Source organism: Mirounga angustirostris, unplaced genomic scaffold, assembly GCF_029215605.1.
Source record: "Mirounga angustirostris isolate CCGP_5_RB_7025 unplaced genomic scaffold, mMirAng1.0.hap1 SCAF_17, whole genome shotgun sequence".
In the NCBI taxonomy this organism is placed as follows: Eukaryota; Metazoa; Chordata; class Mammalia; order Carnivora; family Phocidae; genus Mirounga; species Mirounga angustirostris.
In genome coordinates this window covers 41,514,190-41,539,730 of record NW_026991725.1, presented here as the reverse complement: position 1 = coordinate 41,539,730, position 25,541 = coordinate 41,514,190, and the positions used below count along the sequence as shown (strand labels likewise).

Genomic DNA, 25,541 nt, shown 5'->3' with positions numbered 1-25,541 from the left:
GGCCCCACCTCAGGCTCTCTTGTGCACACTCTTTGTCTTTCAGATAAATAAATAAAACCTTTTTTAAAAATTGCAGTGGTACCTTCGTGTATTTTTTTTAAAGCAAGTATTCAAAGGACCCATCTCTCTATTCCCAGACCCATTCCCCAGAAGCAACCGCTGGTAATTAACTTTTTCTGGCTTTTATCTTCTGGTAGATGCTGCCAAGTGCATATTAATATTCTCATCCCACTGATGATTTTATCAAGTCGGAGATGGTCTCTTGACCTCTTCCACGTCACATCATTCTCCTCTTCACACTCTCGCTGTCGATTTTTGATGGCTTACCAGTTTTTGGTTCCTTTGTTTTCACTTTTGGAACTTCCATACACATATTTACAACTTCGTTTTCCTGTTCGTTGATCTTTTACCTCTGTCCCTGCTTTTGTAAGCAGGTGCCGTGGGGACATCCCCCACCCCCTGCCTTTCTGTTTGTTCCCTGGTTCTGGCCTTCACCATCGGTAAGGCATGATTTAGAGTAGCCTTCATGCTGCGTCTGCAGGTTGACTCTAGAAGTTGACAAGCGTGCGCAGCACCCACAGGATGCACTTGCTGCTCAGCCTGGAGCTCTCTCGGGAGCCGTTCCCAGCACTGACCAGTGCACTCTGCTCTCTCGCCTCCCCCGAACGCTGCCGGCTGTGGCTCGCTCATGATGCCCTTTAGTTGTTGCTCTGCTTCCAGTGATCCTCTTTATTCTGTTGAGAGAAGGCCCCGGGGTGCCTCCACATATTATAAATACTTCTCCGTTGTCTTCCCATTCCTTCTCTGGGATGAGCTGCTTGCGGGTGGCCGGGCGGCTTCCTGTCCACGCGCAAGAGCATGTGTGTTCTCCTCCAGCTCCCGAGGCTGCTCCTTCCCCGTCCTTGTGCGCGCATCTTCCTCCTCCTGAACGAGCTAAACTTTGAGTCCTCCTGTGCCTGCAATGATTCTGTTTTGTCCTCCACAGTGACTGCGAATTAATTCTAGGGCCAAAGTCATTTTTATTTAGACCCTCGAAAGCCCCTCCTCTGTCTCCCAGTCCACTGTTACACCGCCGCCTCCTTTCTCTTCCTGCTCATGGAGGCTTTAGGATCATCTTGAATCCTCCAACTTCTGAGTTTTTACAATGGCTGTTTTCCTGAGTGAGTCCATTTCTGCTTCTGTCTTCAGGTCTTTTTTGCTCTTTATTCTGCAGGTGCCTCACCTTTATCTTTTAACCCCTTTTTGATAGGGGGAGGCTGAGGGACAAAAATAGGCTTAATTTCCAGGTGTGTATTGTTTAACTCTCCCTTTTCCAGAGTGTTCTGTTCTTCCGAAGTTTTCTTTTGTTCTGCTCCAGGGTGGGTTTTCTGTTCCCTGCCTTGCTGGTTCTCATTTGGCCTGTAGGTTCTGCCATCTCTGTGGGTGTAAGAAAGACGCAGTGGACAGTAGGTTAAATGGGAGCTCCGTGTGTGGGGCGGGCCTCGTGTGTAGCGAGGCTCTGCTTTCGTCTGGCTGGGTGTGAACCGACTTTGCTGTAAGGACAGTACCAGGTCTCCCGGCTTGGCTGCCCGCTCAGTTGTTTTGTTAGGCCGAGGGCACTGACATTCACAGTCTGTGCTGTGTCAGGCACTGTGCCGGGCTCTGCAGACATGGCCATGATGGGCACCCCAGGGCCCTGCGCCCACAGAGTTTGCCTTCCAGAAGGAGGAGTTGGCACTCTGCTCTCTCTGTCCCAGAAGTTAGTTGAAATCTCTTCTGCCAGTGGGTCCTCTCCCTGGACGTTTCGATGTTGTAGGTTTATAGCTTTTAAAAAGTTCCTTTACTGGGCGCCTGGGTGGCTCAGTTGGTTAAGCGACTGCCTTCGGCTCAGGTCATGATCCTGGAGTCCCGGGATCGAGTCCCGCATGGGGCTCCCTGCTCGGCGGGGAGTCTGCTTCTCCCTCTGACCCTCCCCCCTCTCATGTGCTTTCTCTCTCATTCTCTCTCTCTCAAATAAATAAATAAATAAATCTTTAAAAAAAAAAAAAGTTCCTTTACTGTTTCCAGAATAGTATCTTGGCAGGTAGAGGATCGGCTGCAGTTCTGAATTTGTAACACAGAAACTAGATTGTGACCTTCTCGAAGAATGGTTGTGTGTGAATGCTAACCTGGACCGGGTGGGTGCTGAGGTTCTCGAAAGAAAGCAACCACAGAGATTTCCCGATCTGGAATGAGAAACATTGGTTTCTCGGGGCACACAGCAAGTCTTGAGATGTAAATTTTCTACACGCTGGGTCTGTTTTTCATCACCCTCATTCCGAGGGCCTTAGTCTAGCCTCCGCTTGGGTAGGGATGCGTTGATCTGGTTAAGCTTCACAAGCACAGCCTGGTTACTCTCCCCCTTGGAACAGCTATTAAAAATGAACTTTTGGGCGCCTGTGCGGCTCAGTCATTAAGCGTCTGCCTTCGGCTCAGGTCATGATCCCAGGGTCCTGGGATCGAGCCCCGCATCGGGCTCCCTCTCCCACTCCCGCTGCTTGTGTTCCTGCTCTCGCTATCTCTCTGTCAAATAAATAAATAGAATCTTAAAAAAAAAAAAAAAAAAAAGAACTTTTGCCTCAAATTTTCAAGACCATGTTATGTTAGAATGAATATTTGTCTCCTAGAACCTGAGGAAATTATTTTTTTTTTTTAAAGATTTTATTTATTTATTTGACAGAGAGAGACATAGCGAGAGCAGGAACACAAGCAGGGGGAATGGGAGAGGGAGAAGCAGGCTTCCTGCGAAGCAGGGAGCCCGATGTGGGGCTCAATCCCAGGACCCTGGGACCATGACCTGAGCCGAAGGCAGATGCTTAACGACTGAGCCACCCAGGCGCCCCGAGGAAATTATTTCTTAAAGGGATCTTCCAGTCTTCATGGACTAGAAAATCTGCTCTGTGAAATCCAGAAAAACTGGAATAAACTCCTTTAAGTGTGTGTGCTTTTCTCAAGAATGGAGTCTGTGTTGTTTCTCAGAGTGGTGTTCGCTCTAACTGGAGCTGACTTGTCACTGGCCCAGCGGTTCAGGCAGCCCTGGTGAGCATTCCCTCGGAGTTCCCAGGGATGCGGCGAGGTCACTCTGAGAAGGTGACCTGGGCTGGCTTTCCGTCGTCTGCCGGAACCCTCCAGCCTCTGATGATGGTGCTTCCTACTGTAGGACTCAGAGTCTTAGTTAGGCTGGGACATTTCACAGCCACTGGGAAGAAAACGAAGGGTAAAATGATAGAAAATGTCAGGGGCTGTCACATGAAGAAGGTACATTTCTGGTACTGTTGTATATGGAGAAGATCGGGTCGTGATAGCAAATGCATTTTTTAGTGCATCTTGGGGAAGTTTAAAAGGTAGTTTTCTAGAGAAGGGTTAGGGGAACGCTGGGTAAAAAAAAGAAAAGTTAGGGGCACCTGGGTGGCTTAGTCGGTTGAGTGTCCAACTCTTGGTCTCGGCTCAGGTCTGGATCTCAGGGTTGTGGCTTCCAGCCCTGCGTTGGACTCCATGCTGGGGGTGCAGCCTACTTAAAAAAAAAAGCCAGCTTATCTAATGGAGGTGATTTACCTGTGGCTGTAGACATCATTGTCTGTTGTTTCTACCCTGTTGTTGTCTTCCATGATTTTTATGAAATATTTGGGGAAAGTAACTGGTCTCTGAATGCAGTAAAGTCTCAGTGTCACAGAAAGAGAGTTGTGGGTCCTGCGCTTTCAAGCAGAGCTGTTGTTCCAGGTCCATGCTGTCCAGTAGAAATGTAGTCTGAGCCACAAAATGCAGCGTTACTTTCTCGTAGCCCACGTGAGATCAATTAAAATAGTATATTTTATTTATCAAGTAACGAGTTCAATGTGTAATCAATATAAAGTATTGTTAAGGAGATATTCTACCTTTTCGTATAAAGTCTGGCGTGTATTTTATACATATAGTCCACCTCAGTCTGGCTTAGTCACGTTTCAGGTGCTTAGTGGTCACCGTATCACGGTGCGGTTCTAACTCACGCGGGCCCCTGCCGAGTCTAGAAGCATCCTGTGCTGCCCCTTCCGTCCGGCCACACCGGTGCCTTTTGCTTTTGCTTTTGCCCAGAAGGAAACAGGAGCCAACAGTTTGCAGCTCCCGTGAAGCCCCAGGCGGGCTCTGAGGCACCTTCTCTGGTGGACCCCGACCGTTCGGCAGCCCGCGGTGGCGTGTGCCTGCTTTACCGCCGATGACATGGGGCCCGGACGGGCTGACCTGTGTAAGGCACCCCTACGTGGGGTGTGGCGGGTTGGAGCCAGGATTTAACCCCGGGCTTTCCGGACGCGAGTGCTTGTGTTCCCCTCTGACCGCATGGCTTTGCCCAGCATGTTCAGAAGGGTCCTCTGAGGGAGCTGTTGTCCCAAGCCCCTGTTCCTGTAGGTGAGGAGGTGCAGCCTCAGAGGGGGACGTGTCTCGTGGTGAGAACTGTGACCGGGAGCTCAGTGACTCTGTTGTCAGGATGAGAGCTCATGAAAACATAGTCAGAAGCGTGTAAAGCAGAGAGCAGAGTCTCCATAACCCAGTCCCTAGAGCCGAGCGCTCAGTTGGGGTATATCCTTCTAGATTTTTTTCTCTGTACGTGTCTAGTCTGTCCCCTCCCCCTCCAGAAATGGCACAAAAGTGCTCACGTTGTTTTGCAAGTACCACCCCCTCCCCACTTCAGGGAGTCGTGGAAGTGGTTCCGGTCAGGGGCGGGGGTCCAGTGAGGGGGCTGAGGCCACGAGACTCGGGCTCACCGGGGGCCTGAAGTGTCCCCACTATCAGGGCTGAAGATGGCCGGGGCTCGGCTGACAGTGCCCTCGTATCCCTGGCCAGCCTCATCTGACCTCAGGCTGCCTTTTCTCGCGTTTCCATGGCAAGTGCTCCTTCAGCGAGCTTTTCTCTGTGAGCAGGATGCTCTCTTCCTTTGCTGAAGCTGAGGGAGAATGGGGGCCAGAGCTGTCCCCATTTCCAAAATGGGCTTCTGGTTTCTTCCATGGCATCCTTGTCCTTTTGTGGTCTCTGGAGTCTGTTTATTTTTGGTGAGATAAAGCTTTCTTAGTAACTTTTCCCTCCTTTCTTGTAGTTCCCAGTGACCTGACTGTAGAGGAGCGTCAGGAACTGGAGAACATCCGGCGGAGAAAGCAGGAACTACTGGCCGACATTCAGGTAGGAGGTCACAGCGGTGACGCGTGCGGTGTGACAGGTGTCCTGTTCTACAAAGAGTCTCCTCGTGACATCTTCTGAGTTGACCCCAGCCCAGCTCTGAGCAGGGTGTAGTTCCTGACAGTCACCTTGGTTTCACCAGTGGGAAGAGGGAAGCTGAGGTTAGCTGGTTTGTGAAGCCCACACCCAGCTGGTCACTTGTCAGAACGAGGTGACCCTAGGCCCGCTGACTCCCAAGCGGGCTTCTCACTGCCGAGTGGGGCATGGGTGAGGGCTCAGGTGCTTGGAACGCGGACTTCGGGTTAAGCTAGACCCACGTCCGGTCCTGGCTCTGCCTCTTCCCAGAGGAGCGATCTCAGATAAAAGGATTCTTTGAACTTCAGCTTCTTTAGCTGTGAGATAAGAATGAAAGCACCTGTTGATAGGTTGCTGTCAGGGTTAAATGAGGCCCTGTTCCTACGAGATGCTTCACCAGCGAACGCTGTTTCATCAGTGTTTCTAAAGATCCTTTGCGGTACTGCGAAGCCTTGTAGGACATAAGTCATAGAAGCCATTGGTTAGATTATTTTACCCTTGGGGCAGCAGATGTTATTCTTGTAGAATTCTTTGTAAAACATTTGGGAGCTTGGGGGTGGGGAGGGGAGGGAGGGGACATACCCTGGAATCCCAAAGCTGCAGAGTGTGGAAAGACTTGCTCCAGTGTTGGCTTCAGTATGATTTGATCATTTGCACTAATTCTTAGATTCCTATTTCACTGGTAAATGCTAGGAAATCTTAGCAGTTCTTCACTCAAACCCCCTTCACCGGGACTGTCCATTCGGAGGGTCTGCCACACCTGTGCGGTGGGGGGAGGCAGGAGCTTGGGTTGGATGTTCCCGATGCCCGCCGCTGGGGGGCAGCGTTGGCCCAGCCCAAGCGCCTCTGGCCTGGCGGGCTGGGTGTGTGGGTCATTCATCCCAACTCCTCAAGCACACTCGCTTCGCAGGCTGCCGAGATGCTCTGACCGACCGATCGAGGCAGCCACCTTTCAGTGGGAAAATACGTATTTTACATAGTGTCTGTGATTATAAGCTTCCCTAGACAGTAAACTCCTTGACGTCAGGAGCTGTCTTTTTCACCTGTGGATTCCCTGGAATGTGTACTATCTGGTAGGAGCCCAATAAATATTTGTCGAATAAATGAATTTTCCAAACGTTAAAGATTTTTTTTTTCTGACTTATTTTATTTGATTTTGGTTTACTTTATCTTGTTTTTTGATGGAGGGAGTTATGGGAGCTGTTAGAGGGGCTCCTCTCCCTTGCTTCGGCCCCTCCTGGTAATTCTGGACTGTCTGTTTTGTAGAGGCTCAAGGATGAGATAGCAGAGGTAGCTAATGAAATTGAAAACCTCGGGTCCACAGAGGAAAGGTGAGTCCGTCCAGCCGGCTGCTGGGTGGTGCGGCTGCGACCTCGCCGAGCACCGGCCTGTGCTTGTGGCCTGTGAACAGAGGGAGCACTTTCTGTCCTCGGTCCCTAGCAAGCACACACGTCACCATGTTTTCTGTCCTCCCCCCTTCAGTGCAGGGGCTCCAGCAGGTGAGGGCCTCTCACGTTATTGCAGATGTTGAACCAGAGAACTCCGAAGGCCCCCCAAACCTGAAACAGCCCTGAAATGACTGTGCGAACTGGTGTTTCTTCCCTCTGCCATCCACTGTGTTTGCGTTGTAGTTTGTGCTTTTCCTTTGTGTCAAGGAAAAGCTTAATGCTGCTCGCACCAGTTTTGAAGGCTGGAGCGCCCAGCTGTGTCTGGGTGCAGCTGGGGGCTCACTCGTGCCTCCCGTACGCTTGGGAGCAGAGCGCGGACATGGGCATTATAGGGCAACGTGACGGGGACTGTTCGCAGGGTACCGGCAAGAGGCATCAGCGACCTCCAGAGTTTAGTTTTGAATGGGGTTCCCAGACCGTTTTCTAAGTACTTAATGCACTAACTGGGCTGTTTCTAGCTCACTACATGTCTGTATTTTTCTAAGCCTAAGTCCCCAGTCTGGCTTCCTAAGACCATTTGAGTTTGTTATTTTAAGTGGGTGTGGGCGGTGCCGTTAGAGATTAGTGAAGCCGCGCGGTCTACGGAAAATGGCCAGCTCATCACTTCCAGGCTTTCTATTGTCAGTTTGGGATTATAGCTTTCTTAACTTTACACTTAAAAAAATTGTAGCTTTAAAGCAGTGGTTACATTGGAGTTTATCAGAATTTAAAACTTCTGCTCTTAAAGATACTATGAAAAGAAACAGGTGAGCCACAGACAAGGAGAAGCATTTGCAGTAGTGTGTCTGAAAAAGGGCTGGTATCCAGAATATCTAGGTGAAGAGCACTTGCAACTCGGTGACAAGAAGACAGCCCAGAACTAAGAGTGGGCCTGGGGCCCGTGGTGTCGGTGAGCCGGCGTCCTTCTCGTCATGTGCCGGCAGCACTTACGACCTTCTCGAGTTGCGTGGCCCCACCTGCAGGCCACTGGCACGCTGGCTGGCGGGCACAGGGAGGGCAGCCTGTCGCTCACGCAGCACACCCTCGCTGGGTGGTAAAAGTGTTCTAAACCCGGTCATGGTGATGGCTGCACAACTTCGTAAGCTTACTAAAAATCGTTCACATGTACCATTAAAATGGGTCTGTTGTGTGATACGTACCTGATACCTGGATAAAGTTTTTTTAAAAAGTCACGTTAAAAGAAAAGCCCTGGGGTAGAAGGAACAAATGGATGTGGGGCTGGGGTTAGGATTTCAGCTGACCTTCCACGCGTAGGCTAAGTATTCCCACGCTCTCCTGATAGTGCTTTCGAGACCCCCTACAAGTCCGTGGGTGCAGGTGGGAATGACATTCGTCTCTGCCAGCCTCCCGACTGCCTGGAGGACTGACATGGCTGTGTTGGTTGCTTTTCAGGAAAAACATGCAGAGGAACAAACAGGTAGCCATGGGCAGGAAAAAGTTTAACATGGACCCTAAAAAGGTGAGCGAGAGGGTGCTGCCGGAGCCCTCGGCTCTAAGATGGGGTGGCTGCGGGCTCAGCTAGAGCCCGGTGCTGTCCGTCACAGCTCCGGCCCTTCCGTAGAGCACACGTCCCATTGTCACGTCCTCAGCCCCGGCTCCCCAGCTGGGACTCCCCTGACCCTGCATGTCCATTGCCAAGTATTTATTAGATACTCCTGTGTGTCTAGATTCCCACATCCGTCCTTCCTCTGCCCTTTCCCCTCCTTCCTAGAGGTTTCCAGGGTGAGTGTCATTGGCATCCTTGTTGTGTCTTCTAGGGGATACAGTTCTTAATAGAGAATGACCTGCTGAAGAATACTTGTGAGGACATTGCCCAGTTCTTGTACAAAGGGGAAGGCCTCAACAAAACCGCCATTGGTGACTACCTGGGGGAGAGGTGAGGCCTAGGGGGACGCCAGTGGCAGAGCGGCTTGGTCAGGAGTGCCAGCATGCTCCCTGTCCCCGAAGAGAGCTCTGTCCTGAAGCGGCTGAGTGCAGGGGAACAGTGGCTGGTGTTACGGAGGCATGGGGACAGAGGGACGTGGGCTTCTTCCTCACTGGGTGTGGAGGCGGCGGGACCGCGGGACTCAGCAGGGAAAGATCCTGGCTGGGGCTGGACGGCTTGGATTCTCAGGCTCGGTGTCTGACTTCCGCTCCCCTCCCCCATCTTTTGTTTTTCCTGCTAGAGACGAGTTTAATATCCAGGTTCTTCATGCATTTGTGGAGTTACATGAGTTCACTGACCTTAACCTTGTCCAGGCGCTACGGTGAGTGCGTTTGGGGAGGGCACCCTGGAAGGTGGGAGAGGCCGGTCTCTGAGGCTGCGTCTGTCCTGTGTGGCGTTTTGGTGAAAGGATATTTTGGGGGCTCTACTGGACATCCTGAAGAGCCTGTGACCGAGAGGGTTGGATGGTTAAAGAGAACAGAATGACACCGCGTCCTGAAGGCAAATTTTGCAAAACTCTTCTTCATGCATTTCATTTGGGAAATTTCACTGGGAAATTGGTGAATGTTTACATTTTGAAATTTTTTCTCATTTTCAGTTTAGAAGGCCCTTTAATCCCCTGCCCTAGAATAAGAAGTCAGTAGCTGTTCACTTCATCTCAGAAGGAGAGTAAATTTTCTTTTTTTACTAAATCTTTTTTTTTTTTTTTAATTTATTTATTTGAGAGAGAGAGAATGAGAGAGAGCGAGTACATGGGAGGGGGGAGGGTCCGAGGGAGAAGCAGACTCCCCGCCGAGCAGGGAGCCCGACGCGGGACTCGATCCAGGGACTCCAGGATCGTGACCTGAGCCGAAGGCAGTCGCTTAACCAACTGAGCCACCCAGGCGCCCCTAAATCTTTTTTTTTTAAGATTTATTTATTTGAGAGAGAGAGTGCACACTCATGCACACACACGTGCAAAGGCAGGGGAGGGGCGGTGGGAGCGGCAATGAGAATCCCAAGCAGACTCCACTGAGTATGGTGCCCCAGGTGGGACTCCATCTTGTGACCCATGAGCCAAAACCAAGGTGCCCAGCCGACTGAACCAGCCGGGTGCCCCCATTTTTACTAAATCTTTTGAGACACTGCTCCTCGGTGACCTCGCTGCTGGGGTGTCAACAGCATCAACTTTTGTGTTGCTGTTCGGGTAGGTGAAAGTAAAGCACAGTGAGACCTACTGGCCATGGGTCTCTCTTTGACTTGAAGGGATCAATTGTGAATATTCTGATAGAAAAATTTTCTCCTTTTCTGCCACCTGATCTTGTTTTCCGGAGATGGGAGCTCATTAACCTGAGCACTATTTCTATTTCAGTCTTGTGTATTCATCTGAGGAGGAGAACCATTCTCTTACACAAGAAAATCTTAATTTTTCACGTTTTCTTAAATACCTTACCTTTGACTAAGAGAACCGTGATGTAGAACTGTAAGCTTGCACCTGCTCTCAGAGCTGTGGGAGAAGAAGCCCCATGCCAGTGGGTCCCCTTTTGCCCTTTTGTATTAAAACCCATGGAAGCGTAGCACCCGTTCCCGGAGAAGTGAGCGGTGCCTCCGAGCCCCAGCCCCGTGACACACCTGTCCTCCCCACTTAGGCAGTTCCTGTGGAGCTTCCGGCTGCCGGGGGAGGCCCAGAAGATTGACCGGATGATGGAGGCGTTTGCCCAGCGCTATTGCCAGTGTAATATTGGGGTGTTCCAGTCCACAGGTAGGGCAGCCGCATGCCCCGCTGACAGCCGGCCTTTCACACGAGTCTTTCTGGGCACTAGGTAGTTTCCAAAACAACAGGGCCTTGGTTCATGCCAAGAACATTGAGTTAAATGGTAGCTATGATAGTAAAAAGCTGGGAATGTTCCAGAAGTCCAGGGAGTAGGAATAAGGGGGTGGGAATGTAAGTTGGAGTAGCTGAGACATAGGCAATGTGCACCTATTAAAAGTCATGTTCTTCGTCTCTGTGGCTCACTTACCTTGTAAGTGGAAGTTTGGTAAGTACAGCTTAGGAAGTGCAGTCGGTAATACTGTAATCATGCTGCGTGGTGACGGGTGGTGAGCACGTTTACGGTGGGGAGCGCGGAGTGACCCACGATGTTCTTGAGTCTACGTGCACGCGCACACACTTGTGTGTCTGCCATACTCCAATTTTATGAAAGAATTTAAAAAATAAAAATTATGTGTTTAAAAAGAGGCTTTATTGACATGGGAAAAATGCTAATAAGGTCAGCAGAAAAGCAGGATTCAAAACTGTGTATCTGTTTTGATTCCAATTTTGTTAATATGCATCTGTGAGCTACATTTGTGATGTGCCGCACATTTGTGTAACAAAGCAAAGTAAGTTGTTACCAGGTAGTGGGATTATAGGTATTTTGTATTTTCTTTTTTATACATTGTGTTGTTTTTCAGATTGAGGTGTGGGTGTATGTGGTCTCCTTTTGCAATCTGAAATATAATCAGCCTTAAGTCTTGAACACTTGATGCACTTCTTTGTGCCTTGCTCTTTTTAGTTTGCAGTATATAGCTTTCATTTGGAGGGCATCGAGACCTGTGGATTTGTCTCCTTCTTTTGAGAGCATGGCCTTTCGTCTTGATTTCATCAGACGTTTCTTGGTCCTTCCGGGGGGATGTTTCTGATCCTCTCTCTGCTTTTCTCTTTAGACACTTGTTACGTCCTCTCGTTTGCCATCATCATGTTGAACACCAGCCTGCACAACCCCAATGTCAAAGATAAGCCCACTGTGGAGAGGTTCATCGCCATGAATCGCGGCATCAACGATGGGGGAGACCTGCCCGAGGAGCTGCTTCGGGTGAGCTCGCTCTAAGCCAGGAGGTGGTAGACTCGGGACAGGAGAGAGACATGCTCCACCGAGTGTCTGCTCATAAAACGCATTTAACTATGTGACTTCCACTAAGAAATTGGTAGTGAGGCCCAGCGGGGGAATCAGGAGGGGAAAGTGGCTTCTAAGTCTGAAACTAAAAGCGTGAGTGCAAGTCAGGCTGCTTTCTTTTCTTTCTTAATTATCCATTAGGTGCCTTATTTATTTTGTCTCTGAGAGCTGCCTGAAGGCAGAACTGGTCATGTTCTTCTGTTCCCAGTGCCTGACAAATGCATGGCACATAACCGATGCTTATTGAATGAATGAAGAGAAAGGGGGAGGGAGAAGAGATATTTCTAGAACCAGAGACATGCAGTGTCATCTTTTATCCCAGAATCTGTATGAGAGCATAAAAAACGAACCCTTTAAAATCCCAGAAGATGATGGGAATGACCTCACTCACACTTTCTTCAACCCAGACCGGGAAGGCTGGCTATTGAAACTTGGTAAGTAATGCACTCTGGGTTAGGGCTCCTGGCACAGAAACTGAGAAAGAAAGGATGTGTGCGTGCACTCGCACGTACATGCACTGTGGGAGGGTGGGGGTTGGTTATAGGAGGCACTATGGAGAGACTTTGGTGTGAACTGCTAGTGTTCTGACGAGATCCATCTCCGGAAAGGAAGTGAATGCACAGTCAGTGCCCCCTTGGGATATAGAGATAGTGTTGGGTACAGATTCGCTCTGCATAAATACTGCTCCCATGGGTTTGCGCTCCACATTTTTACTCTGGAATTGATTGGCCAGGTTTTGTTTCAAGGCAGTTCCCGGAGAACCTGGTCCCTTTCCTTTCTCTGCCCTCTTTGTCCCGGGGAGGGTGGCCAGCCGTGTCCATCTCTCTACTTCCCATCACACAGATTTGTATCTGGTGCTCCCGCCTCCCCCACCCCAGTGCATCATCACTTCCTGCTGCATCTGGCTCCCCACAGGCAGAATGCATGGCAAACCTGAGCCTTTGGCTGCAATGCGACCCACAGCGCTCTTACTCATTCTCGGGCAGTGGTCCCCCCCCCCGCCCCCCCCAACCTCCTTTCCAATCCAGATCAGCCACTGTAATGATTTTGTTTATTCAGAAAAAATTTTTAAAAATATTCCTCTTCCCTCGGCCAAAAGTGAGGTTATGTTGCTGAGATTTGTGGTCATGCCTGGAGGTGATAGAGTAACCAAGAGGAAAAGTAGGGTTTTCGTGACATTTGTGCCCGGATGTGATTATTTCATTAATTGTTCCAGAACGCTGAGAGAGCCCCTGGACATAATGAGCACCCTTTTGGCCCTGAGGGGATACATTCCTCTGTTTTCTTCGGCCTTGGCCTTTTGATGCATGGGGTTCCCTCATCTCCAGGAGGTGCTCGTTAGAATGATCCCCCTCTACCATTTCGGTTACTAGGCCTGGTGAAATTAGAAGTCATTCCTCTCTTGGCGATGACTGAAACCTCTGGGAAGTGCTGAAATGGAGTCTGTTTTAATTTCTGATGAGTTCAGGTAGCAGTAGGATTTATATGTCCTTTAAAAAGCATATCCCAAGTCCTCGTGTTTCTATATAATGACTTAATTCATGAATTCTCCTTAAAGCCCCACTTCCCCAATGGGAGTTTTGACTTAGCTCTTGAGTTGGTCAACATTTCTCAGGCCTTTAAGCCAGTAGAATCCTTGAAGTGAAGGGTTCTAAAATTGCTAACCCCAGAGCCAGCCAGCCTGCCCTGTACCTTTCCTGCCAGGTGGATCGAGCTGAAAGCAAAACCACTGGAAATTTAAAAAGTACATCCAAGTTTAGATTTACTTCCCCTCCAGTGAAATTTGTTTAAATGCTAATGCTGAGTGTTAGCTTTGACAGCCCAGATGCTAAAATTAGAACAGTGCAGAGATTATCTTGGCTCTCGTACCAGGATGACATGTAAATTCATGAGGCATCCCATATTTTTAAAAGGAAAAAAAAATTAACAAAGTGTGGGACTTGTTTTTAGGTCATTGCATTACCTTTTCTAAAGCTCCTCCAAACCCCTAACTCTTCATACTGTGTTTTCATCGTAGCCACGTAGGATCACCCCTGTGTACTTACGTGCTGCAGAAGGCAGGCTTCCGGCCATCTGCATTTGTGTGTGTATGTCCGTGTATGCATATAGCCGTAAGAATGTGTATTCTTGTGTGCACACATGTACGTATGTATTCATGGGAATATGTGTGTGCATTCTTACACACACCTTAAAAACTGACAGCCATCTGCAGAAAGACATTAAATTTTCCCCCCAATTTTCCTCTCTTAGCTCTGGATTCTGGATAGGCCAATAAACATTAGCTTTGTGAGCATGGATCTGCAGCGTATTTGGGGCCAGGTTTTCGGGAGTGCCGCAGAGCCCGCCTTCACCGGCTGGTGTATGGCAGGTGAAACGGGCTCCCCCATTCACATGCCATACAGTGGCGTTCGCCCCGCTTAGTGATTTTATGTTTGGCTTCCCCAGGGCAGATGTGAATGACTAATACATTGCACTTTAAGATTAAGGAGTTTGGTTTAATTTCTTTGTTTTAATTTTCTTTTCTCCCTCATTTGTATGTTTCCATGATTTTGGCTCTCCTTTTCCTTGCCCCAAACTCCAGGAGGTATGTAATCCCCCCAACCTGCTCGCTCGCTCTGCCAAGGCCACTGTACTTGCTGCAGCATTTTCTTATTTTGTTATTTTGGGTTATTTTGTTTTTTAATTGCTGGTGGTAGTGTTACTGCTGCTTCTAACTTACTGTACAGTCCCTAGGGAACTGGTCAGGCTCAGGGGTCCATGTTTTCCCTTTAGGACCAGTGCGTAGTGCATCAGACAGCCAGGCACCAGGTCGTGGGGTAATTTAAACTTCACTGAATGCGGTAACGCAAGAAAACATACTAAGAGTGGGTTTATAAAAACAGAGGAAGATTGGCCAGGCATGCTCTGTATGTGTGGCATTCAAATTGACCACACCTGTGAATTACAGTAATTTCCGAAGAGGAGGAAGAGAAGGAGGGTCTGACTTCCCAGCGCCACGTGCTTCTAATATGTCCTGATCAGAAAGCACGCCAGGACAAGAAGTAAATGGGACAGCTTGGGACCTTTGCCTTTGCATGAAGCGGGGAAGTGGCATCTTCTAAACTCAAAGGATGCCAAGTCTGGGAGGAAAAAAAAAGACAAAGACCAAAAGCCCGCCCCGGAAGTCCTAGGTATTAGGGGAGGGCGTTACGACCTCAGCTCCGTATGCCATGTTCTGTTTTGTTTTTCTCCCTCCTCTTTTTCAGTGAATATTGCTAAAAACCCAAAATTGGCCTCTTAGTTATGTTGTTGGTATCTCCTGTCCATTTGCTGATTTGGGGGTTGTGTGTTCCTGGAGGAGGAGCTCCTCAGGTGCGTGCTGCTGCGTTCCCTGAGCAGGGAGCTGCACGCCGAGAAGAGCCCCAGTGCCCCCAGTCGTTAGCACGTTCTGGGGACTGGGCGGTGCCAGGGAAGTCGGCGCCTGGCCTTCGCATCGGGGGTGGGAGGCGTCCTGTGAGTTCCACAGGGACTGTCCTAGGTGCGCGCATTGGTCTGTCTGCTTGTTTCATGTCTGTTTCTTTCAACATGGAAATGCTCCCCCCGGACCACCGTTCTCACGGCAGAGGTCCCTGTAACACAGCCAGTTGTCAGCGGGAGTCATCAAGCTTTCGTAATCAGGGAGGGGATCTTTCCAGCTTTGCTTTCGAGATTTCCTTCCACCTTCTCCTTTTTCGCATCTGACCCCTCCTCCATGACCTCCTAAGCCCTGAGGGCCCCCGGGTGGTCCTGCGGGGGCGGGGGGGGGAGCGCATGGGAGTCAGCATGGGTTGAGGTGTCCTGTGTCCCAAGCCCTGCGTGGGGATGAAGGCCCAAGAGGTAGAAGAGCTGATTTCTCAAGGCTCTGAAGTGGGGGCGGGGGGGGGGGTTCCTTTTTATAACATATTGGCTCCAGTTCTAAATATATTCCTTGTCTCTTTTTCTTCCTCATTTGTTTTGATCCTGCCCAGCCTTTCCCATTTTCTACATGCATGTCATATTTCCATCTGTGGTTTTTTTCTTAATTCATGCCCTAGGGCCTTAGGGACCAGAGGCACATGCTCACATAAACCGGCAAATTGCTGCTGGTGGGGGCTGGTTCTAGCACAGGGCCCCTGCGGGTGGGCAGTGTGTGCGCGCTGGCAGCAAAGTCCTCTGTACCCTGGGTCTGTGCAATTCATGATCGATCACTTAGCCTCCCCGAGACTTCAGGCCTCCACACAGAGCCATAAAAGGGAGTGGAAAGCCCAACCGGCCTCCTGCTCGATGCCGGGACCAGCGCTGGGTGCGCCCTCTCCGTAATGTTACGTGCAGCGCTCCAGCCATGGCGTCCCGTCAGGAGACCCGGGGTGAGCACATGGCAGCACGCCCGTGCTCTCGGCTCAGCTGCCTGTGCTGAGGGACGAGGGAGAAAGCATGACTAACTAAGGTCATACCAGCTCTGCACCCCATGGTGGAGATTGGACAAGTGATAATCCCTGGAGGTTAAGTCTTAGCAAGAAGAACATATACTGTCGAGGCAGTAAGAAGTGCGTACAGAATGGCATGCATATCATAACACGGGAAGGCCTTTGCATGACTTCTGTGTGGCTCATGTTCGGAAGGCTGCCCCTTGCCCCGATGTAAACAGACGAAGACAGGGTTCGGCTCACGGCCGTGCAGGGGGCAGGAGGAGGCTTCACTGAAACAGCCCACAGCCAAGCCTCCCTCCCCGGTGTCCTTCTGAGCATAGCCTCACGGTCCCAGCGTTGCTGCTTCACCAGGGAGGTGGTGGGGGCCTTTGGGGCTCACAGCCACCACCATCCGTGCTCCTTTGGCCCACGACCCCTCCCCTAGCTCATCGTGTTCAGAGCTCAGGTGAGAAGTCCAGGCTTGGAAAGCCTCCTGAGCGCTTCTTCTGCTCACTGATGGGTTCCTCTCCGATGCAGGAACTCCGTCTTGTCTCATCCAGGACTCTGGGGAAACTTCATTTGTAAGGACACTGGCCCAGGGTCTGAAAGCCAGTATAGAAATTCACTATAATCAGGAAGGTGGGGTAGAGGGGGAAACCACAGGGATTTGGGTTCCACGTTCCGGGAAAACTCTAGATTTGATTGTGAAGGGGTTAACATGTCTGATGAACCCCTGCATATGTATGTGCCCTGGGCTGGGCGCCCTCACAGTGCCCTGGGACCGGGGCTGCCCGTCTCCCCTCTTTTTCTTCCATTGGCCCATTTCCACCACACCAACAGCTGCTGGCACCGCTCCAGCCCAGTCAGATGTGCATTGCGTGTCCTCATTGCCCGGGGTGCCCTCCCCTGCGCCATGCTCTCATCCCACTGTCCTGAGTTCATCTCCAGGTGCCACCTGACTTGCTTGCTCTGCTTGTACCACAGACTTTCACTCTGTGAAAGGTGCTTCTGTTTTGGCTCTGTGTCTTGTTACCGATGTAAACTTTGCCATGGTCTCAATGTTCTCTGGGTGCCCTGCCCCTCGCTTCCTCCTCCCTCGTGCTCTCTGAGGGGGGGGTTCTGCACGGACCAGTTGGCTCCTGTCTGACATGCATGTCTGTTTGCTCTGCAGGTGGCAGGGTCAAGACTTGGAAGAGACGCTGGTTTATTCTGACTGACAACTGCCTTTACTACTTTGAATATACGACGGTGAGCATCTGCTGGTCCACCGTGGGACTGAGGGTGGGCCAGGCCTCCGTGTGTGCACGACTCCAGTCAGATGTGCTTAGAGGAGGCCCTGCGGAGGGCTGGGAGGAGACTTGAGGTGAACAGGAGGAGCTAGGACAGACCCCAGAGTCGGGGGCCTGGAGATGATGTGGGCGTCCTGCCAAAGGCGTGGTGGCTGGCGGCCGCTCTGGACTGGGGCAAGAGAGGCCTGGCCAGGAGAAGGCAGCAGCCCGGCATTACACACGGCATTAGAGATGGGGTTTAGAGCCGAGCTGGAAAGAGTGGACATGGGTCAGGTGCCAAGAAAGAGTCTGTGACCCCTTGAAAGGGGGATGAAAATCACCATGTGGAGCATTCAGGTTTTCTGGATTCGGGAGAAGCAGCCCAGGGGTGAAAGACGTAATAGAGGAGAAGGAAGTTAAGTGAAGTGGAGGAAGTTGGGAATTACCTGGAGTTTGAAGTTTTCTTCAACCATGGAAGTTCTGTTGGTTTTCAGCGGGAATGGAGTCACGACACAGATAGGTGTTACATGTAAGTCTCTTTCGTAATAAGCGCCTGTGAGAATAAAACTGATAAGTAAGACCTTTATCGAAGCTCCCTCTGGTGCAGTGCCCAGCAAGCCTGGCCGGCCAGGCTCACACTAGCTGCCCACCTGTCACTTGATCCTTTCTCGCGTCTCCGTTCTGCTCCGTTCTGCTCAGCAGCGTGGGGCTCAGGTCTTCACTGAGTAAAGGTCATGGATCCTACTGAGACCGTGGAGATTCGGAAGGATCGTGTCCGACGCGTGTAGACGCGTGTAGAGCATGGTGGGACTTGGATGATAAGTGAGAGTCCGGGATGTAAGCCTCGGTAGGAACCAGGACACTGGCATGTGCCTGGGTAAGGTGGCCGTCGTCTGTGGCGCTCCATCATCTTGGACGCTGGGCAGATGTAGCTTCTCACGCAGGGAGTGGGGATTACTCGCTGCCGCAGGCTGCTCATTGTGACACTAATTTTCCTGCTGTTCGCCCCCAGAGTGCCACTGTCAACAGCTGAGTACGTTCCTTTCTGTCCCCTCCCACCCCCGCCCGGCCCATAGTTTGCCTTTTTCTCAAAGATACCTAGACTGGTGGCATCTTTAAAGTCTCCTTGGGATTTTTTCACTATGCTTTGGATTAAAATGAAACATACACAGACGTCTAAGCAATATGCCCTGAGTTCGGGAGTGGGCTCAGTGGTGATGTGTGCGATTCCAGAACACCGTGGTTCTTCCCGATTCTGACTGTGGGGGCATCGCCTGAATCCACGCTCCCTTCAGCGGCGTTGTCTTGGGCCACAGGCATCAGAGAATGTGTCTCTGCAGACGCGGGGGCCCCAGAGTTAGGACGGTAGGCAGAGCTTCCACACACAGGCACCTAACACAGTGCGGGCAATCCAGGGGCAGGAGGGGGCGCTGGCAGCCGGGGAAGGAAGGGCGACCCCTACCTCCGTGCAGCGCAGCCACCGAAAGCAGGGACAGAGGCCACGGCCTGGGGGCGCCGAGCGGAGGGGAGCCCTGCCCCGTGGAGCCCCACCGCCTCCTCACTGCCCTGCGTCCAGGAGACACTAACAGGGCAGGGCTTTTGCCCTCTTCCTGTCGGCAAGCAGTACCCTGTCTGCAGCTGGGTAGGAACTGGCGAAGCGGGAAGGTGAGAAAGTGGGCCTCATTTCCTGCAGCGGCAGTGAGGGCTCTGGGCTGTGAACTCAGTGGGAGAGCTGTCCACGGGGTGCGCCCGCCAGCAGCCCACCCACCCCCACACAGGTCCCAGCGGGGAGCCCGAGCGCGGCAAGTGTTTGAGCCGGCTCTGCCCTCCGCTCACCACTCTCTCCTGAGACCATGGAAGGGGCCAGAACACAAGCGTGATGTATGTAGACTGTAACTGATGTATGACTTACATAAGTAAAAACCGTAAGGAGTGGAACAGACTACCCAAGAATAAAATCACCGTCATAGAGGAAAGGTTTGGAACAGTCACAGAGATCGCATCTGAAAAAGACAAATATGAGAACGATTAGGGGAGAGGTAACCAGTTGTGGAGGACTGAGAAAGATGATCCCAGTACTGGAGAACCCGCACCTGCGTGTTCAAAGATGCCATTGATTACGGGACTCTTCCCTGAAAAGGAGAGGAACCTGCATCTGCAAATGGAGAGAGCACAGTGCTCCAGGAACATTTGTTGTAGGGAGCGTGGTGCCGGGGCTTAGCCCAGCTACCCTGGTGGCCTTGGAACGAAGTCTTGGGCTGTTGTGGGGCTGGATGGCCCGGAGACGGAGGTGTCAAGTGTGTGTGTGTGTGTGTGGTGGCCTTTGCTGGGATGGGAAGCACTGGAGGAGGGCCGTGGGAGCGAGGGCATGGCAGATCTGCTCTGCTCTGTTCTGGACAGGGGGACGATGGGGCAGGAGGTAATGAGGACACACACACACACCACAGTCCCAGGCGTTGAGGGCACAGAGCACGGCACCCGGCCCGAGGCCAGGGCTTTCTGGGGTTGCCGACCCTGGAGCAGAGGCTGAAGAGATGTGTCCGGGAGCCAGGCAGAGAAGCGAGGTGGTTTTCTGTGTGAGAGAGGCTGCCGTGCTCCCTGCTGGAGGGCCTCCCGTGGGCTCCTCTGGGACACATCCCCTCCTTCAGGACACGTGCCGAGACTCCCCTGGGCATCCTCCTTGCAGAGGCCCCCGGTTACAGGGGTTCGTGTACCCATACACTTCCTGGCCCTCTTCTGATTTTAGAACCTAGGGTGTGGGCCCTAGAGCTGATTTGTGAGCTCGAGGTCAGGGGAGAAGAGCAGAAGGGCCCAGGTGACGTGTGGGTGAGGAACGCGGTGGGCTGCGTGCTCCTGACCCCGCGGTGAGGTCTTTCTCTCTGCAACTGTTCTGCAGGACAAGGAGCCCCGTGGGATTATCCCTTTAGAGAATCTGAGTATCCGGGAGGTAGAGGACTCCAAAAAGCCAGTAAGTATGTGGGGTACGGGAGAGGACAGAAGGGAGGGGGGGTAGCAGTTCTTTGAAAACGACTGAAATTGCCAAGATTTACTTAAAACCGAAAAGTAGTGTCATGCCTGATTTTAAAATGATCGCTCGTGTTGAAGCCAGAGATGAGGCTGTAATGACAGGTGCTTCCATGTCACGTGCGGACAGTCCCACGAGGGATGGAATTGTCCCTCCTCAAGAGGCCGTAGCAGGCGCTGTGACTGGGCTGCTCGTGTCAGGACCTTCGGCACCTTACAGATACCTCCCCTTTGTTCGGAATGTGCCAGTGCTGTGGGGTGGGCTCTGGAAGGCGTCCGTGTGACCTACGGCGCTCCGTGTTTCCGTAGTGTTGTTGGGAGTGGAGCGGGCACGCACCTGCTGCTGTCTCTGCTAATCAGGCTTATTGACATACAGCCTCATTCTCCACGATTCCACCACGAGGCTCCTCTTCACAGGAAAACACGTACTGCCTGTGCTTCATGGAGGTCGGAAGGAAGAGTCTTTTGAGGAAGAAACTGACATTTTTTGTTCTTGGTCGGCAGCTTTCTCAGATCTTTGACACCCTCTCTCTCTCTCGTGATTCTCAGAACTGCTTTGAGCTTTATATCCCCGACAATAAAGACCAAGTCATCAAGGCCTGTAAGACGGAGGCAGACGGGCGGGTCGTGGAAGGGAACCACACCGTGTACCGGATCTCAGCCCCGACGCCTGAGGAGAAGGAGGAGTGGATTAAATGCATCAAGTAGGTGGCGGAGGAGACGTGGCTGTGCTTTCACTCGACCAGGGCTCTCACCTCTCAGATAGGGACCGTTTCAGCCGTTGGGTGCGCCGCCCGCCCCTCTCCTTGGCTCCCGCCTGAGATCCTCAGGGCAGTCTGACTGGAATTCCCAGACTACTTTTCCGTGGATCCTTAGATGCATGACCGTGACCGCACGTTTATGAGAGCGCCTCGGGTCTAGGCTTCCCAGAGTGCTCCTGGCGGCCCAGGGAGGGCGGGTGCCTTCCAGCCCCAGGTGCGGTCGGTTCACCTGGTCGGCCCACGTCTTAGGAAGCAGGCCTCATGGTCAGGACGGCAGCTTGGCGGAGATAGTAATCCTAATGTTTTATCATTTCCGGGGAGACTTGTACCATTTACAGATGAGGAAACTGCCCAGAGTCACATGGCCGCGCTCCAGGGTCACAGGATAGACCCCCACCATTGACCGCTGTGCTTTGGGGAGGCTGAGGGTCTGAGAGGGGGGAAAAGTATTCTCAGGCTTCCACGGGCGTAGACGGAGCCACAGGCCCAGGGCTTGGCACCTCCTGCTCAGCTGAGCAGCACAGCGTGAGGGTGATGACAGGCTAGAGCTTCCCCCCCCCCACCCCCCTGGGACTTTCCAGAGCCTGTCCAGATGGCCATCACCCCTGCGGGCATGGCCTGGCTGCTTGTCTCGGTGGCAGTTTGTTCTGAGAGCGTGTGACTTCCCCTGAGGCCAGGGAGGCCGCCCTGACCCGGTGATCTGAGGCCCTGCGGCCCTGCACTCCCCCCGTGACCAGCGCACTCCCGCCCTGGCCACAGCCTGCTCCTGAGGGGGAGCGCTCGAGTTTCGGGTGTGTTTTGGTATCGCTGCTGAAGCCGGTGCAGGGTCTGGCCAGGGTTAAACAGCAAACAGATGACTGAACAAAGACACGTGATGGGCTCCACGGGCGTCTGCTTGGAAGTCCTACAGTGAAGAGTCAGGCCGGGCAGGAGCATGTGGGTTTGGGGTGAGGCCACCCGGTGCTGAGTTCCCTCCTGCCAGACCCTTGGCCTCCTTGGAGACTGGCACTCCCCCTGCCCCTTCGGTGTGATGGGGATAGCTCCCAGGACGTTTTGGGGTGAGACATGGTCATGTGGTGACTCTGGCAGCTCCTCTCCTCGATGTGAGCCCTCTGACCCTCATCCCGTGGACGAGGCTGCACTGTGTCCCTGTCAATACCAGTAATGAGACTCCAGAGCCCGCCACGCATGACATGTGGGAAGCGCTGACTCACTCTGTTGTATACCGTGTGGTAACTAAGGAATTGAAAGGAAAACTTTAAAGCCCTCCACTGAGGTCTGGGCATCCCGGCCAGCAAGTGACCCTCATCCACGTACCCTGCACTCTTTTTTTACCGTATGTTTTTTAAAAAAACACTTAACTCTTTCGTCCTTATGAAATGTACTTTTAGCGTATGGTTTGAAGGAAAGGATGTAACTTTCTTCTCTCGGGTGAATAGCTGGTTAGCCAGTCTCAGGCACGCTCTCCAGTTTCCGCACACTCGTGTGCGCGCAGGGTCCCGTCTGGGCTCCGCTGTGTCTCCCTGGAGTGGTGCGTGGCCGTGCGCAGCCTTCCCCACGCGCTGTTCTGTGGTTTTGTCCGAGGCTGTGCGTTTTGTCTTCCACGTGGTCTGTACTCCTACAGCCAGAACCACCGGGCTCTCTTGAAGGTCGCATTTGGAGGAGTCCGTCCTTGAGCGAGGGTGCGCGCTGGCCTCCCCCGGGCTGGCTCGGGTCCTGGCTGGGCCCCGGTGCTGCCTCATTACCGGGCAGAATTTGCACACCGTGTTTATGCGCTTCGGGTACCACGTCCTCACCCTTCACCGCAGCCTGGGAAACACGGTCATCCCCATTTTACAGATGAGGACCCTGAAGCACAGCAAGGCGAATTAAATTGTTCAGAGCCACAGAGGTGCTGCTGGTCTTCAGAGCTGAGCCTTGTGACTCCACAAGACGCACTCCTGATGACCATGCAGCGCTCTGCTTCAGCATCCTTGGCTCTCGAGACTGAAACCTTGGGACAGGTGCCAGGGACTGTCGGTTCTAGCTGCCCCAGGGAGCTGTGGAGACGCTTCCCGGGGACCTGTCACCTCTGGTGAATAGGCCCCAGTGTGCTTGCAGGGCCTGTCATTCCCCTGGTCAGGCGCAGAGCCAGTGGTCAGCTGGGATCGCGGGCACTTCGAGTGTGGCCGCTCTGGAAGAGCTTCAGTGCGCTCGCCGCACCATGTGCTGGGCGGTTGGGAAGGACAGGTGCACGGGAGTGGCCCTGCTGTCACTGTCCCATGCTGGGGTCTCTGGGGGAGTGCCAGGGCACATGCAGGCTCCTTCCCTGCCAGGCCGTGGACACAGAACGGGCCTGGCCGGCCACACCCCAGGGCCCCGCGACAGAGTGGACGGCCCGCGTGTGGTCTCGGTCATTGAGTCAGCGCGTGCGCGGGACGCAGAGGCTGCGTGGTTACAGACCGTGGCGGCCGTCAGAGCGCTGGGTGCCACGGCTTGTGTGGCGCTCGCTGTCATTGTGGATCGAAGTAGCACATTTGTCTTTTGGGCTAGAATACGATAAGAGTGTGTAATACTCTGTTCCTAAACCTAAATCCACTATTAGGTAGAAACAGAATTATCTCGTCAGACGTACCTCTTCTGAGGCTCGTCCCTTAAGTCATGTGTGGACACGGTGAATATTGACGCACTGACTCGGCTTCTGCCGTGCCGGGGGCGGGGGTGGGGAGCATGGTGCTGCCGGCGAGCGCCTGCACGGGCTATCTCCTGGGCCCATTCCTCAGTCTGTTCTGTTTTCTCCCCTCCGTGCGTCCAGAGCAGCCATCAGCAGGGACCCTTTCTACGAGATGCTGGCCGCGAGGAAGAAGAAGGTCTCCTCCACGAAGAGACACTGAGTCTGCCCAGCGAGTGGCGGCGGCGTGCGAGGCCCCGGGTCCTTCCTCCCGTCCCCCCCCGCGGACGGGTGGCGGGCTGCCAAGCAGGGCTGTCCCCTGCTGCGCATCACCCCGAATTCCTAGAGACTGGCTTCCGCTTTGCTATCTGTTTTTAAGTGGGAGAAGGGTAGGAGTTCGCACGGGGGAGAGGGAACAGAGCCCCCGCCAGCACATCAGCCTCCGTGCAAGTCTCCCGCTCAGCAGGTCTGGTAGCAGAGCTCGAAGCCAGCTGTTTACCTCTTGGTTATTTCCCTGTGAAGAAGCCTTCAACCCTGCACCGTAAATACACCCATCGATATATTATTCTATGTTAAGAAAAAAGTGGAATGGAAGAGAAGCCACATACTATAAAGATATATTTTTGTTTTTTAAAGAGAGAAAAAGATAAAGTAGAGCCCTTCTGAGGCATTCTGCCCGGTCTGGGGTGGAGGCGCCCCGGGCAGCCGCCGAAGGTGTCCTCCCCACCCGCCGCCCCGGCCCACTGGCAGGAGCTGGCTTCTCAGCAGCCCGAGGGCGCGGGCGGTGGGACGGGCGGGCGGGCAGCAGCCACCCCTTCTCAGTTCCAAGTGTCGGGGGCGCGGAGGGGAGAAGGGAATCGCTGGACAGTCACTGTTTTTCAGAGTTCCTCCTTGTTGGGCTTTAAACTGCAAAGTCAGCATTTTCCTTTGAGCTAAGTACCCCGGAACCAAAACTGAGGACGGCAGTCCCCGCCGAGGTTCGGGACGGCCTGTTTCTTACGTGGTTCTTCCTCCTCCCCCAGAGCTGCAGTCCTCGTTTTAGAGGAAGGAGCAGGTCTTACTGATCACCTTAGGTCTTCAGCTTTTTCCGCCTCGACTCGGGACCCGACCTGGACTACTGTCGCCCATTTCGGGGGGGGGGGCCTTCATCTGCCCGGCAGGGGCAGGCGGAGCACCAGGGGGACAGGGCCGGCCTCGTGTCCTTCCCTTCCCTGCAGGCCTGCGTGCGCTGGCCTCGCCCTCCCAACTTACTGTGTGAAGGGAGCCGCGGAACGCAGCGTCCTCCTGCTCTTCTCTCAGGGACTCTCGGGCCGCTCCTGCCGCTCGCCCCAGCCGGCCCGGGCCACCCCGGCACTCCCACATGGCCTCACGGAAGAAGGCGAAGAGCCGCCGGTCTTCTGGGGCAGCGGGAGCCCCGTTCCTCCGACTCCGTTAGGGCAGGCGGGCATCTCTGCAGATGGCCTTTGTGCAAGGGCGTGATTGGGGGTGCAGGCGGGGGGACTTTCGCGGGTCCCCTTCACACCGGTCCTCCCTCGAGTGGCTTCGGGCCTATTCGCGCCGGAGCTCATAAGGGGATGGGGGAGGTCTGGGCCCGCTGGGGCCCCACCGCCAGCCGCGTCCCCTGCACTGGTTCTCACAAATACTACACGGAGAGGCACCTGCATCAGTATTCGTCTATTTATCAGAGGTGTAAATAATCCATGTATAGTTTTTCTCCTTTTAGATTATTTTGTATTTGTTTAAAAAAAGTTTTGTCAAAATATAAACTATAAAGAAATGACTGAAAGTTGTTGACAGGGTTTTAAAAAAAATTATAATTATTATTCCAACTGTTTTTTGTTCGTTTGGTTTTTTTGCCTTGTAAACTAGCACCAAGGGACTGCAGCAAATAAACTCCAGATCTG

The 25,541-nt window shown here is 52.8% G+C and overlaps 1 protein-coding gene and 1 non-coding gene across 4 annotated transcripts in view; both read left to right on the top strand.

Moving 5' to 3' along the window:
- Positions 1–25,541, top strand: part of CYTH1 (cytohesin 1) — an 80,143-nt gene extending 54,602 nt beyond the window's left edge. For 2 of the 3 annotated variants that reach the window (XM_064582776.1, XM_045888349.3), the window contains exons 2-13: positions 5,087–5,169; positions 6,508–6,572; positions 8,082–8,148; positions 8,447–8,565; positions 8,855–8,935; positions 10,242–10,354; positions 11,299–11,447; positions 11,851–11,962; positions 17,106–17,182; positions 20,099–20,170; positions 20,776–20,930; positions 23,782–25,541. In XM_064582776.1, the coding sequence (XP_064438846.1) occupies positions 5,087–5,169; positions 6,508–6,572; positions 8,082–8,148; positions 8,447–8,565; positions 8,855–8,935; positions 10,242–10,354; positions 11,299–11,447; positions 11,851–11,962; positions 17,106–17,182; positions 20,099–20,170; positions 20,776–20,930; positions 23,782–23,860 (1,172 nt within the window). In that variant the 3' untranslated portion in view covers positions 23,861–25,541. Of the gene's footprint in view, positions 1–5,086; positions 5,170–6,507; positions 6,573–8,081; positions 8,149–8,446; positions 8,566–8,854; positions 8,936–10,241; positions 10,355–11,298; positions 11,448–11,850; positions 11,963–17,105; positions 17,183–20,098; positions 20,171–20,775; positions 20,931–23,781 lie in introns of those variants that run through there. The other variant, XM_064582777.1, reaches the window with a different exon arrangement.
- Positions 13,333–13,436, top strand: LOC123854797 (U6 spliceosomal RNA). The gene has a single exon (XR_006793356.1). It is a non-coding gene; the product is annotated as a U6 spliceosomal RNA (small nuclear RNA).